Raw genomic sequence first — 16347 nt, forward strand, 5'->3', positions numbered from 1 at the left:
CCCTCTCTCTCCCCCACAACTTCTTTACACATCAGCACAAAAAAAAAATAAAAAACCCACACCCAAGGAAAATAGCGAAGGCTTGAATTAATTTTTTCCATCACTTTTCTTCAACATTTGGGGTCTCTGCTGCCGCTTTCTCCCCCCAACAGCTGTTCCTCCAGGCTGAAAAAAGAGCTCATTTTGTGGTTTACTGCCACCAGTATTTAGATGGAAATAACCCACTACTTATCCTGCACTTGATCTCGTGGATGTAAGAATAAACTCTCCGCCGGTGCGATGCAAATCCCGCGCCTCTGGAGCGGGGATGCTCAGACGCTCCGACCGCGCCGGGAGGAGAACCGGCTGCGCCGGGGGAGTTTTACCATTTTGTCAGTCAATTATAATAATATTTCTGCTTCCAAATGTTTAAAAAGTTGGCTTCGGAAGGTATAATCATGGCACAGAGGCCAGCCTGACAATAGTAATTAATTAGGCTATTACGCATTCTGCAGTGATAATTGCTTTGCTGGAAAGTCACCAGCCATGAAAAGGACCCGGCGCGTAAATGTAATTTATCAGACGGCGGCGATCCTGTGCCGCTGCCGCGGCTCACCTTGAGCCCACGGGTGCTGGGGAGGGAGATGGAAGGGGAAAAAATGGGAATTAGGAGTACCTGGATGTTTAATGCAGAGGCAGAACTCGCTCAGAGCCGGCGCTGAGAGCTCTGCAGGTGGGCAGTGGATTTGTGTCGCTGATGGGCATCGTGGTGATGGGGAGAATGGGGATGATGCCATCCTGATCCCACTGAACCAGGGACACTCAGCTCCTCCATTTTTAGCCACTTTCTCCTCTTTTTAGCGTATTTTCTGATGTTGTCTTCTTGGACGTGGATGCAGGGTTTGGTTCTGCCTCAAGAAAGTGAGGATTTATGTGTTTTAATTATAAGATCTTGATTTTAGGGCTGGTGTGGGCTTTTCCCAGGTATTTATTCAGCTCGGTGTGAGGAATTACAGCAGTTTCAGTGTTGGGTGAGCCATCCCCTCAGAGCTGCTCCAGCAGGAATCTCCCCTGGCATTTGAGTAAATTATCCCCCATCCGGAAAAGATCACTGAAAATGTTAAATATCTTTTTTCTACTGACATTTCCTAGAAGTTTAGTGGGACTCTGGAAGAGCCAAGTAGGTCACCTGGCTCACCATCCTGCCAGTTGCCCACACTGGTGGTGCCCCGGCACCAACATGAGCTGGAATGTGCTGGAGCCCAGCATGGGAGATGCCAGAGGCTCCTTCCCACCCCACAGCAGGGGTGCTCAGACCTCCACAGGGATCGCTGAGGAGAGGGAAAGGTTCCCATTGGAAAATGCTTTGTCTCTACAATGTGACTCGAGGAATGAAATGCAATGAAAACCAGCTTGATTTGGAGTCTGGGCCAGATCTTTGCCCCTGAGGTGGGTTAGGGATGCACAGAGCCCGGCACGGGTGATGGAGAGGGAATGGAGAACATTTGGGCTGCTGGATCCTTGCTCTGCACCCTTTGGTTGAAGCCAGCTCAGGGGAGATGAAGCTCTGGGGCAGGTCCAGGCATCCCCATGGCCCCGTGTCTGCTCCTGCTCCCTTCCTGTGCATTCCAAAGGGTTTGGGAATGGGGACAATGCCACGAGCAGCCCAGCACTGCTGTGTCCCCACATCCCTGAGGATCAGGGCTCACCCCACCGGCAGATTCAGCGGGCACAGCACTGTCCTGCTCCAGCACACGGGCAGTGCCAGCTCCTGGCTGCCTCCTCCCTCCTTTCCCCTCTTCACTATTATTATTTTAAAGCACCCTGAAGCCAAGCATTTTCGCAGAACGCTGAAGAAAAGCCCCCAAATTCCTCCTCTGCTGGAACCGCAGTGCTGAGAAAGTAGGTTTGTGTACGAGCCGCTATAAAAAGCCTGGCTTATACAATTTTAACAATAGAAAAATGATCTTTGTGCTCCAGTGCCTGCGAGCTCCGGAGGAGAAGGCGGCTTGCTCAGGTGGCTGCTGGATTACAAATGAGCCGTTTGCTTTGGGTTGGAATGACAAGCGACGGCAATCCGGGCTGCCGGGGTGAGCCAGGAGCTCTGCTGGCACAGAGGAGGGAAAAACGCTCCTGTGTGGGAACTGCCACCGGACTGAGGCCCAAAGTTCAGGCCTGGTCACATAATTAGCCCATCGGTGGCTTAAGAGTAATTTAATTGATTATTTCCCTGTCACAACAGCGTGTCTGCTGGGTGGGCACCTTTTCCTCCGTCACTGGCTGGTGTGAGTGCCCAGTTTGGCTCTAGCTGGAGGTTTTCCAGCTGGGAATGGGTCACTTCCATCCCTGATGCCTGTGTCCTCATGTCCCTCTGGTGCCCCATCCAGGTGGGGCTGGATGGGAGGGGTTACCAAGGGGACCTGGTGGGCAGCAGCCCCTGCCCCGAGGTGTCACTGTGTCTTGAAAAATAAAAGGGATTAAATGATTAATGCTCATGAATGTTGGATGGGAACACGCAGCAGATGAATGTTGGCTTATTGGGATGGGGCTGGTGTGTCACCAGCACTCCAGTACCCCAACAGCCAAGGGGGACAGGGACAGGAGGACATGTCCCAGTCCTGGTGTGATCATCGCTTCCACCCCCAGCACCATCCTGGGAGGGCGGCTGGGGAAGGCCGTGCGCCCGATCCGGCCCGGCAGGCACAACAACGGGCAGGCTTCTTTATTTCTTATTTAAGCGCCGACATTAAATTATAATTTTCATTTACTCAGAGCACATCAATGATTTAGGGCGATGTGACATGGCAGCGGCGTGAGGAGTTTAGCCAAAGGCAGCGAGCAGCTACGCGGGGCACGGAGCCGTGCCGGGGGGACCCGTGTGCCGGCTTTGGTGGCACCGATCCCGCTAGCTCGGCCTGTTCCTCCCTCCCAAGCCCATCCCTGACCCCTTTATCCCTCTCCCTGCAGGTGATTGCACTTAGTAAGAGAAGCAAGGAGGCTGAGACGGCTTTCCTGAGTGTTTACAAGCAATTGCTCGAAGCTCCAGGTAAGCAGAGCGGTGGCGACCTGGCTGCCTAACGAGTCGTGTGCCAGTGCCCAGAGGAGCCAGCGAGGACCGCGGCGCCATCCCCGGCACGGCTGGCACCGTCCCTGGCACGGCTGGCACCGTCCCCAGCACGGCTGGCGTCGCCGACCGCGGCCGGCGCATGGTGCTCTGGAGATCCCAGCCGAAGAGAGGAGAGGAAGCAGCTTTTGCCATCGCTGTGCTTCAGCCCCTGAGCCAAATGCATCTTGACATTAGGAAAGGAATACATTTGCTCAGCCCGTGTAGTAACACTGCGGCTATTCCCACTTGTCTGTTTGACGGTAAGTTGACCGAAACGGCCGAGCGCCGGCTCACAGCACGAGCCGTGGGGACATCCTTCCTCTGTCACCCACGCCATCCTGGGAGGGGGAAACTGAGGCACGGGGCAGCCCGGAGGTTTGTGTTGGCAGAGCTGGTCCTAGTGAGGGGCTCAGAGCCCCCTCCCGCTGCTCCCCACTTCTGGGGGTTCATGTGCGCCAGGCACGGAGCGGCCCCCGGCACGTCGGGGACTGGGAGCTGCAAACGGCTGAAGATGCGCGGAAAGGCTCCTGCAGGGCCACTAATTCATTTTCCAGACATTTAGGAATAACAAAATGTTTTAATGATTTCTTAGGGGAATTAGGGAGGCATATTTTTGTCCTCATTAAATTTTCTCCTGTGCTACGAGAACCAAATGTCAGCTCGGTTTCCAGAACCCAGTTATCTTCCCTCCCCACCTCCCCACGCTCACCCGCCGGCTCCTCCCGCCTGCACATGGATGCACACACATGCACGCCCCAAAACTGCTTCCCTGTCCTCTCTGCACTCCTCCTTCTCTTCTCCTCTCTCTGTTTTTCCACAGCATCATCTCTTGCTCCCCTCCTGCTCCCCAAATCCTCCCTCCCGCGGTTCGTCCCCGTCTGTTCCGTGTCCACATGTCTCTCGACAGGCGAACTCTTTGTGGAATACTTTCCAAGCACCACATAAGTCCTGATTCGACATTTTTTGCTTTGAATGGCTGCTGTCAACACAAATCTCTGGCAGAGACTGTAACGGAGCCTGATTGCTCAGCAAGTATTTTGATAAGTGAGCTGGCTGTGTGTCTGTAATTACGGGAGAAAACCGTAAATCTTTTGGATATTGTTCACACAGATGTGGCGTGAAGGGAAGGGGGGGAAGCAGTAAAATGTGTTAAAAGCATAATTAATGTCATTGTTGTTGGGGATGATTTGATTTAAGGCTGACTTTGACTCGTGGAGGGATTGGTAGGGTGCTGGTGGATGTGTTTGAGCAGGTTGGGATGGGGTGGCAGAGGAGAGGCCGTGGAGAGGTGACAACGCTAGGAGGTACTGTGGGTGTCCCGTGGGTGCCCCACAGGTGACCTGTGCTCCTCCTGGAGCCAGGCAGCAGCGGCACTGAACGTGGGCTGGGTAGAATGGCCCTCCCACCGGGATTAGCTGGTGATCCCCAGGGATACAGGTGCTCCCTGGAGCTGTGTCTGCTCAGGAGAAGCTGAGGAGCACTCAGAACTGCCCCAATCCCTGTTGGTGAGCACCCAAAGGAGGGCCATGGAGATGGTGAAGGCTCTGGAGGAGGAGGAGGAGCCATGTGAGGAGCAGCTGGGGGTGCTTGGTTTGTTCAGCCTGGAGGAGACTGAGCGGAGCCCTCATCCCAATCCACAGCATCCTCGCGAGGGGCAGTGCAGGGGCAGCTCCGATCTGTGCTCTCTGTGACAGGGACAGGGACCAGGGAATGCCTGGAGCTGTGTCAGGAGGGTTTAGGTTGGAGATCAGGGAAAGGTGCAGCCCCCAGAGGGTGCTGGCATTGCCCAGGCTCCCCAGGGAATGGGCACAGCCCCGAGGCTGCCAGAGCTGCAGGAGCTTTTGGACACCCACGTTGGGACTGCCTGTGCAGGGCCAGGGGTTGGACTCCTGGATCCTTTTGGAGGATATCCGGATATCCTTCCAGCTCAGGATAGTTCAAGATTCTGTGCTCCTGCTGCAGCACAGCCGGTGCCACTAAAGGATGGCCAATGACGCCAGCTAGTGGTGGCACTTATACATGTATTTATTTATAATTAATATATATTTAAAGTGTCCCTCTAGTGGGTGATGGAGTGATAGATCAGGGTGCCAGGGCAGGGACACCCTGTTCCCCAGGGGAGCTGGGGGTGTGGGTGATGCTGCACCACGGCCCCAGAGCGTGCAGTGCCCTCGGGTCCCAGTCAGGCACACGCGTCCCTCACGTCACCGTCACCCGCCTGTTGTCAGGTCTGACCTGTCCCAGTGCAGGATGTGATCCATGGAGCGAGGGACTGCACCCCAATATCCCACATGTAGTGCCAGAGCCGGCCCCACAGCCAGGGATGGCGTTGCCCATGGATGGGCAGTGTGGAATCAGCTCAGTGTAGTTATTCCAGCTGGGAATTTGGCATCTGCTGCCCTGGCTGTCGCAAAGATTTGCTCTTCCCTTCCCAAAGCTCTGCTCCCACCATTCCATCCCAGGCTGGCAGCTCCAAACAGGGAACAGCACACGAGGGCATCACCCCCAGCTGTATCTCACCAGCAGGGCTGCAGCTCAGGGGAAGGAAAATGCTGACCTGTGGAAAATCCTTGGTGCTTTATCGCTCAGACCCATTTTTCCCATATTATTGCTCATCTTGGAGGCAGGAGGAGTTGCTGGTGTGGATCAAACAGGGCCTGGCCCAGCGTTTATCTCTATGGAGACAGCTCACAGGCCAGCACGGAGCCTCCCGCCAGCACCCCCGGGGCTGGGGAGCACAGGGGGGACCCCGGCAGCTCCCGGAGTGCAGGGTTTAATTATCCATGTCCTTATCTGGGTGTTTTTAATGGCTGTGGGAGCATCCGGGCTGGTTGAGGCCGTGCTGCATCGCTGCCATCCCGCACCCTTGGGTGGGGAACCAGCCCGTGGGATGCTGAGCTGAGACACAGCAGGAGCTGAAGGATGCTGTGAGCATCCCAGGAGGGTCCCAGCTGGAGCTGAGTCCCTGTGCCAGTGCCAAAGCTGACAGCGCTCAGCCTCTGGATCCTCATGGCCAGAATCCCGGCACAAACCCCTTGTTCCCTCGTTCACGGGGTTTTGGGGATGTTCAGCAGAATTAAGGGATAAGGTTTCCTGTGCAGGAGGCTGCTCCAGGGGCTTTTGGTCTGGCAGTCACTAATCCCACGGGGATGCTGTGGGGTGGCAGGGCAGCAGTGGGGCAGACAGACCCCAAATCCCGTTTGGAGGAGCACGTGTCTTGGCATTTCTCATTTGCAAGGAGCATCCCTGTGGGCATGGACCAAATCTTCCATCTTTTGGGCAGGTTCACCCCAAAGTTATCTAGTGCTGTGTTTCACCCCCAAATCCCATGACATGGCCTCCTTCATCCCACACCGTTCCATCTCAGCCAGGGAATTGCCCAGCAGCAGAGCTCTCTGTGTCCCGTTCTGAGTGGAGGCAGCCGGTTGCTGGAATTTTTTTCCATGGCTGTTATTATCTTTCACCCTTGGATGCCTGCCACATGTCCCTGCCGTACGGTAGCATGCCCAACTCCATCCCACTTCCCTGTTTGCCTAACTTCTTGACCCTGGAGAATTCAAATCTATTTTCTTTCCTCTTCTTTTCTACCAAAAAAACCCACCCCAACAACAAAAAAAACCCCAAACCCATATTAACCTGGCTCAATAGGAGGCATTTTCTTGAACTTATTAAAAAATCCAGACTTGTAAATTAATTTGTTCATGTTGTACAATGGCAGTGCAGATGGACTCATTAGCATGCACACAACAAATAATTATAGATGAATTTTTAGCTGGCCTGCTTAATGGGCTTGCTGGGTTAATTATGTCAATGTATAATTACATCAGCCCTGGGAGACATAATGGCACACCCCGCTGAGCAGACACTAGCTAATGATGGTGTAATGCTGACAGAGGGAAGACGGACGGCTCCGGATGCACCTGCTTACCTCGGCACAAACCTCCATTGTCTGTGCCCAAACCGGCCCTGCCGGAGCCGCCGGTGCCGCCGGTGCCACCGGCTCGTGCCGGGAGGTGATGGCCCCCAGCCCCCTGCCCGTCCCTCCGTGCCTCGGGGCTGGCAGGGAAAGGCAGGAGGCCAGGGATGTCCCCATGGCTCCTGGGATGGCAGGACTCCAGATATCTCCATGGCTTTGGGAAAGGCAGGATCCCAGGGATGTCCCCATGGCTCCTGGAATGGCAGGACTTGGTGTGTCCCCATGGCTTCTGGAATGGCAGGACTCCAGATATCTCCATGGCTTTGGGAAAGGCAGGACTCAGGGATGTCCCCACAGCTCCAAGAAAGGCAGGACTTGGTGTGTCCCCATGGCTTTGGGAAAGGCAGGACTCTGGATATTCCCATGGCTCCTGGAATGGCAGGACCCAGGATGTCCCCATGGCTGCTAGAAAAGCAGAACTTGGTGTGTCCCCATGGCTCCTAGAAAGGCAGGATTCCGGATATCCCTATGGTTCCTGGAATTGCAGGACTCAGGATATTCCCATGGCTCCTGGAATTGCAGGAGTCAGGGATGTCCCCATGGCTCCTGGAATTGCAGGACTCCAGATATCCCCATGGCTCCTGGAATTGCAGGAGTCAGGGGTGTCCCCATGGCTTTGGGAAAGGCAGGACTCAGGGATGTCCCCATGGCATGGGGAGGTGGGAGAGGGCCTGTGAGGGCCATTCCTGCTGCTCACCGCCCATCCCACGCCCCCAGACGCCGCTCCTGTGCTGGAGGCTGCCCGGAGCCTGGAGGATCGGCTGCAGCAGCTCCAGCGCCTCGAGCCCGAGCCGCCGCCCCTGAAGGATCTCAGCCGGCCCTGGAAGAAGCACCCGGAGCTCGGCAGCACCAAAGGTACGAAAGGGAGGGTGGTGGCAGCGGGGCTGCCCCCTCTGAGCATCCCTGGGATGCGGGGTGTGCCCAGGGCCAGGAGCCGCCCCCTGGCCACCGCTGCTGTCCCCTCCGCAGCCGTGTGACTGTGTCCCCCCGCAGAGCGCAGGGAGGGGAAGCCGCCGGCAGCCGAGCCCCCGCTCCCCGGCCTCGACGGCAAAGCGCCGAGCACAGAAACCTCGCTGCAGAGAAATGAGGCAGACAAGCAAAAGTACGTGAGTGCCGGGAATGGGCTCGTTCTGGGGCGCTGTGGGGACAGGTGGCTCTGTCCCCGCTCCCGCACGGGGGTGTCTGTCCATCCTCCTTCTCCATCCCTTTGCATCCTGCTCAGAAACCTGACAGCGCCTCAGACACTCCCGGTGTCCGTCTGTCTGTCCATCCCCAGTCCCAGGCGGTTCTGGGGAAGCAGCAGGCAAGGGCAGAGCCGGCACAGGCCCCTGCTGTTGTCCCCTTGCGCTGTCTCCCTGGCACGTGGCTTTGCCTGGACAAATGGATTGAATCCAGGGCGCTGGATGAGCCTCATTAGATGACCTTTTAATTTGGAGGCTCCCGGCCTTCTCGGTGCCTTCATTGTTATTCCTTAACACGCTGCACCGGGAAACAAATGAAGAATCTTTAAACCCTAAATTGCAGATCTCTGCGAGTAAGTTCCTGGCAAGTGCAGGTTATAAATAATGCAGAATAACTTTTCCCTGATTGCTTCCCCCTCCTCCAGTTAATTACAGGTGGGGGTGGGCTGCCATAACCCCCTCAGAGGGGTTTCAGCCTCAGGGATCAGGGACCCTTCTCAACACAAAAAGTGAATTTTTTTACACTTTGGGCAATAAACCCCTTAACACTGGGGGGCATCCATAGCATCCTGCTGTCCACTGGTGGGTGTCACTTCAGTGAGTGATGGGGCAGAGGAGGGGATGCTGTCAGGGGTGATTTTGGGGGGCTGTGGGGTTGGCACACGGTGCTCCCGGTACATCCCTGGTGCCCGTCTCTCGCAGGGGCCTGCAGGAAGCTCAGGTCACCTTGGCCGCTCGGCTGGGGGAGGCAGAGGAGAAGATCAAAGTGCTCCACGCAGGTAGTGGGGCTGGGACAGGGGCTGCTGAGCATGGAGGGCCAAGCCCCCACCCCACAGCTCACCCTCCTCTTCCTCTTGCCAGCGCTGAAGGCCACCCAGACAGAGCTGCTGGAGCTGCGCTGTAAATACGACGAGGAAGCGGCGTCCAAGTAAGTTCCCAGCAGGGCTGGGCTGTGCTCAGAGCTGAGCTGAGCCACTTTTGGCAGCACTGGGACATCTCTGTGCTGCTACTTGAGGAACTGAGACACTTCAAGCCACTGCAGGAACATCCTGGGCCGTGGTGTCACGGAAACTGAGGGAAAAACAGAAACTCCCCAACAGCATCTTTTAAGCGTTGGAGAGCCAAGGCATTATTTTATTCTGGCTGGGATGTACAACAGAAATTATTTCATCCATGCTTGCCCGGGTTGTGCAGTGAAAATCATTCAGTCTCACACATGGTTCTTTACCAGACTTTTTATACATAAAAACCCCACAGAAATTCACGTTCTTTGGTCTCAAGTGACACAGTCCTTAGTATTTGATCCCCTATTGGTTATAAATCAATTAGCCTTCGATGTTAATTGGGTGCTCATCCTTTGGTTCTCTTATCAATCTATTCCCAGACCGGGTGTCTCCGACCCACCAGGGGGGAAATGTTTGTTAATATTTGCTTATCCCCTCTTTATCTCCTGGCTACTCCCAATTCTTCCCCACTTCTCTTTTGAAGAAATACTTCAATTCCCCTCCCCCTGGGCAGAGGCAAACAAGACTAAAGTTACAACAAAATTTTGAAAGCTGTATCATTTCCAGCAGCAGGGTCCTTATCCCTAAGCCTCATTCCCACATTCTGGGCTGTGTCTGTGCCTCCACCCCCGCTGACACCTCTCATTTTCTGTCACAGGGCAGACGAAGTCGCCATGATCATGACCAACCTTGAAAAAGCCAACCAGGTGAGCCAGGAGCTGATTTTGCAGGAGCTGGTGGGGTTGGCCCTGCAGAACCCTGGGGTGCTGCATGCACCCCAAGCATCTGTGTGGTCTGGATGTCTGTCCCCAAAACTGAGAAGGGGTTGACAGGCACCAGGATTGGGAATCCCTACGAAGGAGAGCTCAGGTTTCCTCCCACTGGTGGGAGCCCCTGCCCCATGTGTGGGGTCAAGGGTGTGTTTGGGATTCTGCCAGGCTCCATTTGGCTCCTGGAGCTGGCATTTGTCACCTCCAGCCTCTCACGGGTGTTTTAAGGCACAACCCACACTGTTCCTGTGTTAGATTCCAGTGTAATCGCTCTTGGTCCTGTCCATTCCTCTTAATTAGTTTTATTTAATTCTGAAAATGTAGGTACAAATAAATGCATGTGGATAATAAAAGAGGTCTAAAGAACAATTTGTATAAATAAAACCTTCCTTTTGGGTGGAAAAAAAACCCGGTGTCCTGGAGATGGTCTGCAGCCAGTGCCCAAGGACTGGGATCAGGAACCGTGTTAGGACATGGGGACCTTAAATACACGGGGGGAACTTGAATATCTGGGCTGGGCTTATGATGCTGGAGATGAGAGTGGGATGCTCAGGAGAGGCACAGGCTGGGGCAGACCCTGGACCCTGTGTGGGGTGGGATGAGCCGCAGTACCTGCTCTGATTCCTGTTCTGTTCTCCGGCAGCGGGCGGAGGCGGCGCAGAGGGAAGTGGAGAGTTTGCGGGAGCAGCTGGCAGCCGTCAACAGCTCCCTGCGCCTGGCCTGCTGCTCCCCGACGGGCACCACGGGGGTGAGAGCATCCCCGGGGCCAGGAGCACCCCTCGGGGCCAGGAGCATCCTTTGGGGCCAGGAACATCCCTGGGGCCAGGAGCATCCTTTGGGGCCAGGGACATCCCTGGGGCCAGGAGCATCCTTTGGGGCCAGGAACATCCCTGGGGCCAGGAGCATCCTTTGGGGCCAGGGACATCCCTGGGGCCAGGAGCATCCTTTGGGGCCAGGAGCATCCCTCGGGGCCAGGAGCATCCTTTGGGGCCAGGAACATCCCTGGGGCCAGCAGCACCCCACTGCAGCTGGCAGCATCTGCCACAGCCAGGAGCATCCCATTGCACTTGGGAGCACCCCACTGATGCAGGAGCAGCTTGCTGTGTTTGGAAGCACCCACTGTGTTGGGGAGCAAGCCCAAAATGCCCAAGGAGTGTTCCCACGCTGAGGTGGAGGTGGTGGCTGTGCCATTCAGCCTCCCATGGAGAAGGGGACATGCACCCCCACAGCACCGAAATGCACCTGGGAGACCTTTAAGGGCAGAAGGAAGGTCTTGTCCCTCCCCAGGGCTCTGTCACCAGGATCCCTTGGGCTCATCTATGCTATGGGGACATGTCCCATGGGGAGGGTGGCCCTTGTCCCCACGTGGGGCAGGCGGGAGCTGACAGTGTCCCCTCTCCCAGCAGGACAAAGTGAACTATTCCATGTGCTCAGGGTCGAGGTTGGAGGCAGCTCTGGCTGCCAAGGACCGGGAGATCCTGCGGCTCCTGAAGGACGTCCAGCACCTCCAGAGCTCGCTGCAGGAGCTGGAGGAGTCCTCTGCCAACCAGATAGCCGAGCTGGAGGGGCAGCTGGCCGCCAAGAACGAGGCCATCGAGGTGCGCCCGCGGGGGCTTGGGGCGTGCCGGGGGCGGGGGCCGGGTGTCCACCAGGACCCGGCTGCAAAACCTCCCCTCCTTTGCTCCACAGAAGCTGGAGGAGAAGCTGCAGGCTCAGGCAGACTACGAGGAGATCAAAACGGAGCTGAGGTATGGCTTGAGCGGCGCCCATGGCCGCACTGCCGGTATCCCCGCTGGCCAGGTGCCACCGTGACACTCGCCTTGTCTCCCTGCCAGCATCCTGAAGGCGATGAAGGTGGCCTCTGCCGGCTGCAGCCTCCCCCAGGCAAGTGCCACGGCGCGTCCCGAGGCGCTGGCTGGGCTGTGCCAGCCCTGCCGACGGTGCCTCCGCCGCCTGTCCCCATCTCGGCTTGGCTCCTTGCAGAGCATCTCGAAGGCGGAGGAGGCCCTGCTGCTGGGGAAGGAGGCTTTTTACCCCTCCCAGAAGTACCTGCTGGAGAAGCCCAGCCTGCTGGCCAGCACTGGTAGGGACCCTGGATTCTGCAGCATCCCCCACTGGGAATATCCATGGGAATGTGGGTGGCGGGGATGGATCCTGCCCTAGCTGTGGTGGGGTGAGGGAAGGACAGGGATGTCGCCTGGGGAAACTGAGGCAGGAGCTGTTTGGCTGCAGGGCTGTGCCGGAGCCGTGGCCAGGGGGACTCTAGTGTGTCTCCCTCTCTCTCCTTCATCTCTAGAGGAGGATCACTCCGAAGACGAGTCGGGGAAGGATCCACTGGGCATGGAGCAACCGTACCCATCCCCTCACCACGCCCCTGCCGATGACCCCTCGTCCCCCACGCCCCTCCCGCCGCTGCCTGGCCCCGGCATGGCCCCTGACGGTCCCCGGACTTTCTCTCTGTCCCCCTTCCCGGGGGGCGAGCGGCTTTCAGGGGACCCCAAGGCCCCCCACCTCCCGCTGCCCAGCTACAAGAGCGAGAGCAGTGGCGGGGGACCGCCCTTCCCCTCCTCCTTCTTCGGGGCCAAAAGCAGCACCGTGCACCCCGTGCCGGCCGCCAGTGCCACCAGCCCGCCCGGAGAGCCCTCCGAGGGCAGCGCCGGCAGCTCCGCCGAGGAGGAGCAGCTGGACACGGCCGAAATCGCCTTCCAGGTGAAGGAGCAGCTGCTGAAGCACAACATCGGGCAGAGGGTCTTCGGGCACTACGTGCTGGGGCTGTCGCAGGGCTCCGTCAGCGAGATCCTGGCGCGGCCCAAGCCCTGGCACAAGCTGACGGTGAAGGGCAAGGAGCCGTTCATCAAGATGAAGCAGTTCCTCTCCGATGAGCAGAACGTGCTGGCCCTGAGGACTATCCAGGTGCGCCAGAGAGGTGAGTGGTTGGGGTGGCCCTGGTCCTGCCCCGGGGTGCTGCAAGCGATGCCCCTCCCAGTGCACCCCAGTTCACCCTGGCAGCACCCTGGGGTGCTCCATGCCATGGCAGGGGGGCTCACCAGGCCGTGATGTGCTGGCGAGATGGGCTGGGATGCTGGTCCCACCAGGACTTTTTCCCTGGTGGGATGAGCCCTGGAAAACGGCAGCAATTAACAACAACCCATGGCTGTGGAAGCTGCATCCCCTGATGTGCTTTACTCATTTATTCTGACAAGTGCCATTTAATTATTCATTAGGCTGTTCCGTGCCGTATGAATCAATGTGCTCAGGAATATTTCGTTAAAATAATGAAGTTTTAGTGCTGCAGAATCTCGGTGCAGTGCTGGCACCACCGTGGGATGGTGACTCCCATCTCTGGGGACAGCAGCTGCATCTCAGCAGCAGCAGCTGGTCACTGGAGTCCCTGTGGTGGCACCAGGACTGGACAGTGCACACCCATGGTCCATGCACCTGCTGGTTTCAGCCTGGAGGGCTCTGATTTATCCCCTGGATCTGATCCATCACTGACACTTCTCCTGCACAGCCAGGAGGGCGCAGTACCAGGGATGGGGACATGGTCCCTGTGCCCGTGCCTCCGCTCTTGGTGGGGAGAGGGTGCCCTTGGTTGGTTTGAGCAGGTTGGTGGGAGAAGCTGTGCCAGAGGCAGGAGCTGGCAGCCAGGGCTACCAGGGCTCCCTGTGCTCCGGTAGCGACTAATCGGGAGTGACATTTGTCTTCAAACCGGCATCCCTAAAAATAACCGAACATGAGGAGCAGTAAATACTTCCTGACATACAAGTGGAGCTTGTAAAACCAGCGCCGGTGACAAAGCTGTTATCCTGCCTCTTTGATCAGGTAGCATCACGCCGCGGATCAGGACACCGGAGACTGGCTCCGACGACGCCATCAAAAGCATCCTGGAGCAGGCAAAAAAGGAGATTGAGTCACAGAAGGGAGGTAGGTGCTGCCATGGGGGTGGCTGAGTCCCTGTCCTGCCCGATGGCAGCAGCACCCAAAGTGGTGCCAGTGGCTGGGTGCTCTGTGGCTGCAGGTCTTGTCCCAAAAATGGGCTTTTTTAATGATGTTTCACCCATTAACATCCATGGGGAATTTTAGGGCTCACTGGAAAGAAATACCATGTGGGATGGGAGAGTCCCTGGGCAGCAGAGTTCAGATCTGGGCTCTCAGAAACTTTGGATGCACTCTTTTCCTCCCCCCTGCCCCAAACCAGATGATTAAATGAGTATTCAGGATCCATCTGGCATGAGGAATCATTAAAGCAGCTGCTCTCGCAGTCAATTACAAGAAATGAAATACATTAAAACAGGTAGTCTGCTGAGAAAGCAGAATCCCGGAGAATTAAATTAGATGGGAACGGTGGAAAAACAGACAGGGAAAACAAACATGTTTGTCTATCGCATTGTTGGTAATGGGATTTATTTTGCAATCATCAAAAAAGAAGTTGGCTTTGAGTTGGGCTGTTGAAGCTTTTGCTTTGTGGGTGCTGCTGGTCCAAACCAGATGGGGATAAACCCCTCTTCTCCCACACTTTGAATTGCAGCCACACAATAAACCATGTGTTCCGCTCCTCGGGGCTGCCCTCACCCCTTTTCTCCACAGGGGAGCCCAAAACACCGTCAGCATCGCAGGCAGCGGCCAACGGGGCGGGCGGCAGCAGCTCGGAGGACGCCATCAAGAGCATCCTGGAGCAGGCACGGCGGGAGATGCAGGCGCAGCAGCAGGCGCTGCTGGACATGGAGTCGGGGGCCAGCGGGCGCAGCGGGGACGCGGCACCCGCCGAGCGCTCCACACTGGCCACCGTCAGCCAGAACATCGCCCCGGCCCACGTCAAGCAGGAGGAGGGCAGCGGGGCCAGCCCCGGCCTGCCGCAGACGCCCCTGGCCGTGCTGTCCCCCGCCGCCTTTGTCCAGAGCATCATCCGGAAGGTGAAGTCGGAGATCGGCGACGCCGGCTCCTACTTTGACCAGCACTGGGCGTCGGAGCGGAGCCTGCTCAGCCGGCCCTACACCTCTGTGTCGCCTTCTCTGTCCTCCTCCTCCTCGAGCTACTCCAGCATGGCCAACGGCCGGGGCTGGCAGCGGGGTGAGCCCGGCGAGGGCAGCACCAACGAGGACGAGCTGCAGCCGGCGGACGAGGAGCCCCACCGGCTGTCGGAGATGAAGGCGGAGGGAGCCGGAGCAGAGCCGGCGGCTGGTGGGCGTCTGTCCTACTACCCCACGTACGTGCCACGGACCCTGAAGCCAACGGTGCCACCACTGACGCCGGAGCAGTACGAGATGTACATGTACAGGGAGGTGGACACGCTGGAGCTGACCCGGCAGGTCAAGGAGAAGTTGGCCAAGAATGGCATCTGCCAGAGGATCTTCGGAGAGAAGGTACCAGCCTGGAGAAGGGGGGTCTGGTGTCCTCTCTGCTCCGTGACTCAGAGCCTGGGCCTCATTGATGGTCTTCAGCAGCTCCTTCCAGAGTCTTTCCTGGTCTGTTCCCCCTGGGAGGATTCTGAGGCCTCAGGGTCTGACCCAACCCCAGTCTCCCAGTGGCCACCACTCATCCCACCAGGAATGCCCTGTGCCCTGAGTGGAGCCCTTTGGGGGCCGGCCTCCCACCCCACTGGGTATCCCAGGGGGACCCACCATCAGCACCCATGGCAGGGGACAGAGGGTCCAGACATGCTGTGGGGCAGTGGGTGGCAGTGGGTGGCATCCTGCTCCCCCTCCCCTGACACGGGGGTGGAGGGCAGGCAGCTTCCCAGCTCCGGGGGGAGTGCAGCCCACCTTCGGCAGGTGACACCTGCGTGGTGCCCAGGTGCTGGGACTGTCCCAGGGCAGTGTGAGTGACATGCTGTCGAGACCCAAACCGTGGAGCAAGCTGACGCAGAAGGGTCGGGAGCCTTTCATCCGCATGCAGCTCTGGCTGACGGACCAGCTGGGCCAGGGGATCAGCCAGCAGCCCACACCCTCCCAGGGTAAGTGACATCACTGTCCCCATGGTCCCCATGTGCCATGACTGTCCCCACCACGTCTGTGTTCATTCCCTGCATCCCAGTGAGTTTGTCCTGCTCCCACCCCAGCACTGGGAAGAGATGTCTCTGCCAACTCTAACACCAGCACCCAGACCCTGGGAAGCCCCTTTCATCCCCAACCCACTTCATTTAAAACAAAAATAAAAAGAAAGCCACATCAAAAATCTTGGGCTTTGCACCTGGCATAAAGCAGTAACTGGATTTTTTTTATCATATTGGAGGAATTTTCTCACTTTAATTATTCTTCCACCGACCTCCCGCTTTCCCGTAGCCACTGGAGAAGCTTGGCTTCTCTCTTGGGGTTCCTCTTCTCTAGCATAG

The 16347-nt window shown here is 57.3% G+C and overlaps 1 protein-coding gene across 15 annotated transcripts in view; it reads left to right on the forward strand.

Moving 5' to 3' along the window:
- The window catches only part of CUX2 (cut like homeobox 2), a 63008-nt gene that overhangs the window by 42574 nt on the left and 4087 nt on the right, over nt 1–16347 (forward strand). For 3 of the 15 annotated variants that reach the window (XR_009278929.1, XM_058851378.1, XM_058851380.1), the window contains exons 2-17: nt 2947–3025; nt 3281–3345; nt 6979–7273; nt 7779–7916; nt 8055–8163; nt 8945–9021; nt 9104–9170; nt 9905–9953; nt 10660–10764; nt 11420–11614; nt 11706–11764; nt 11852–12099; nt 12313–12942; nt 13839–13940; nt 14604–15379; nt 15810–15969. Coding sequence is in view for 14 of the 15 variants with exons in the window: in XM_058851378.1 (XP_058707361.1) it covers nt 2947–3025; nt 3281–3345; nt 6979–7273; nt 7779–7916; nt 8055–8163; nt 8945–9021; nt 9104–9170; nt 9905–9953; nt 10660–10764; nt 11420–11614; nt 11706–11764; nt 11852–12099; nt 12313–12942; nt 13839–13940; nt 14604–15379; nt 15810–15969 (3154 nt within the window). In the remaining variant the exon portion in view is untranslated. The other 12 variants (XM_058851385.1, XM_058851384.1, XM_058851383.1 and 9 more) reach the window with 9 other exon arrangements.

This window comes from Poecile atricapillus, chromosome 16 (genome assembly GCF_030490865.1).
Source record: "Poecile atricapillus isolate bPoeAtr1 chromosome 16, bPoeAtr1.hap1, whole genome shotgun sequence".
NCBI classification, from domain to species: Eukaryota; Metazoa; Chordata; class Aves; order Passeriformes; family Paridae; genus Poecile; species Poecile atricapillus.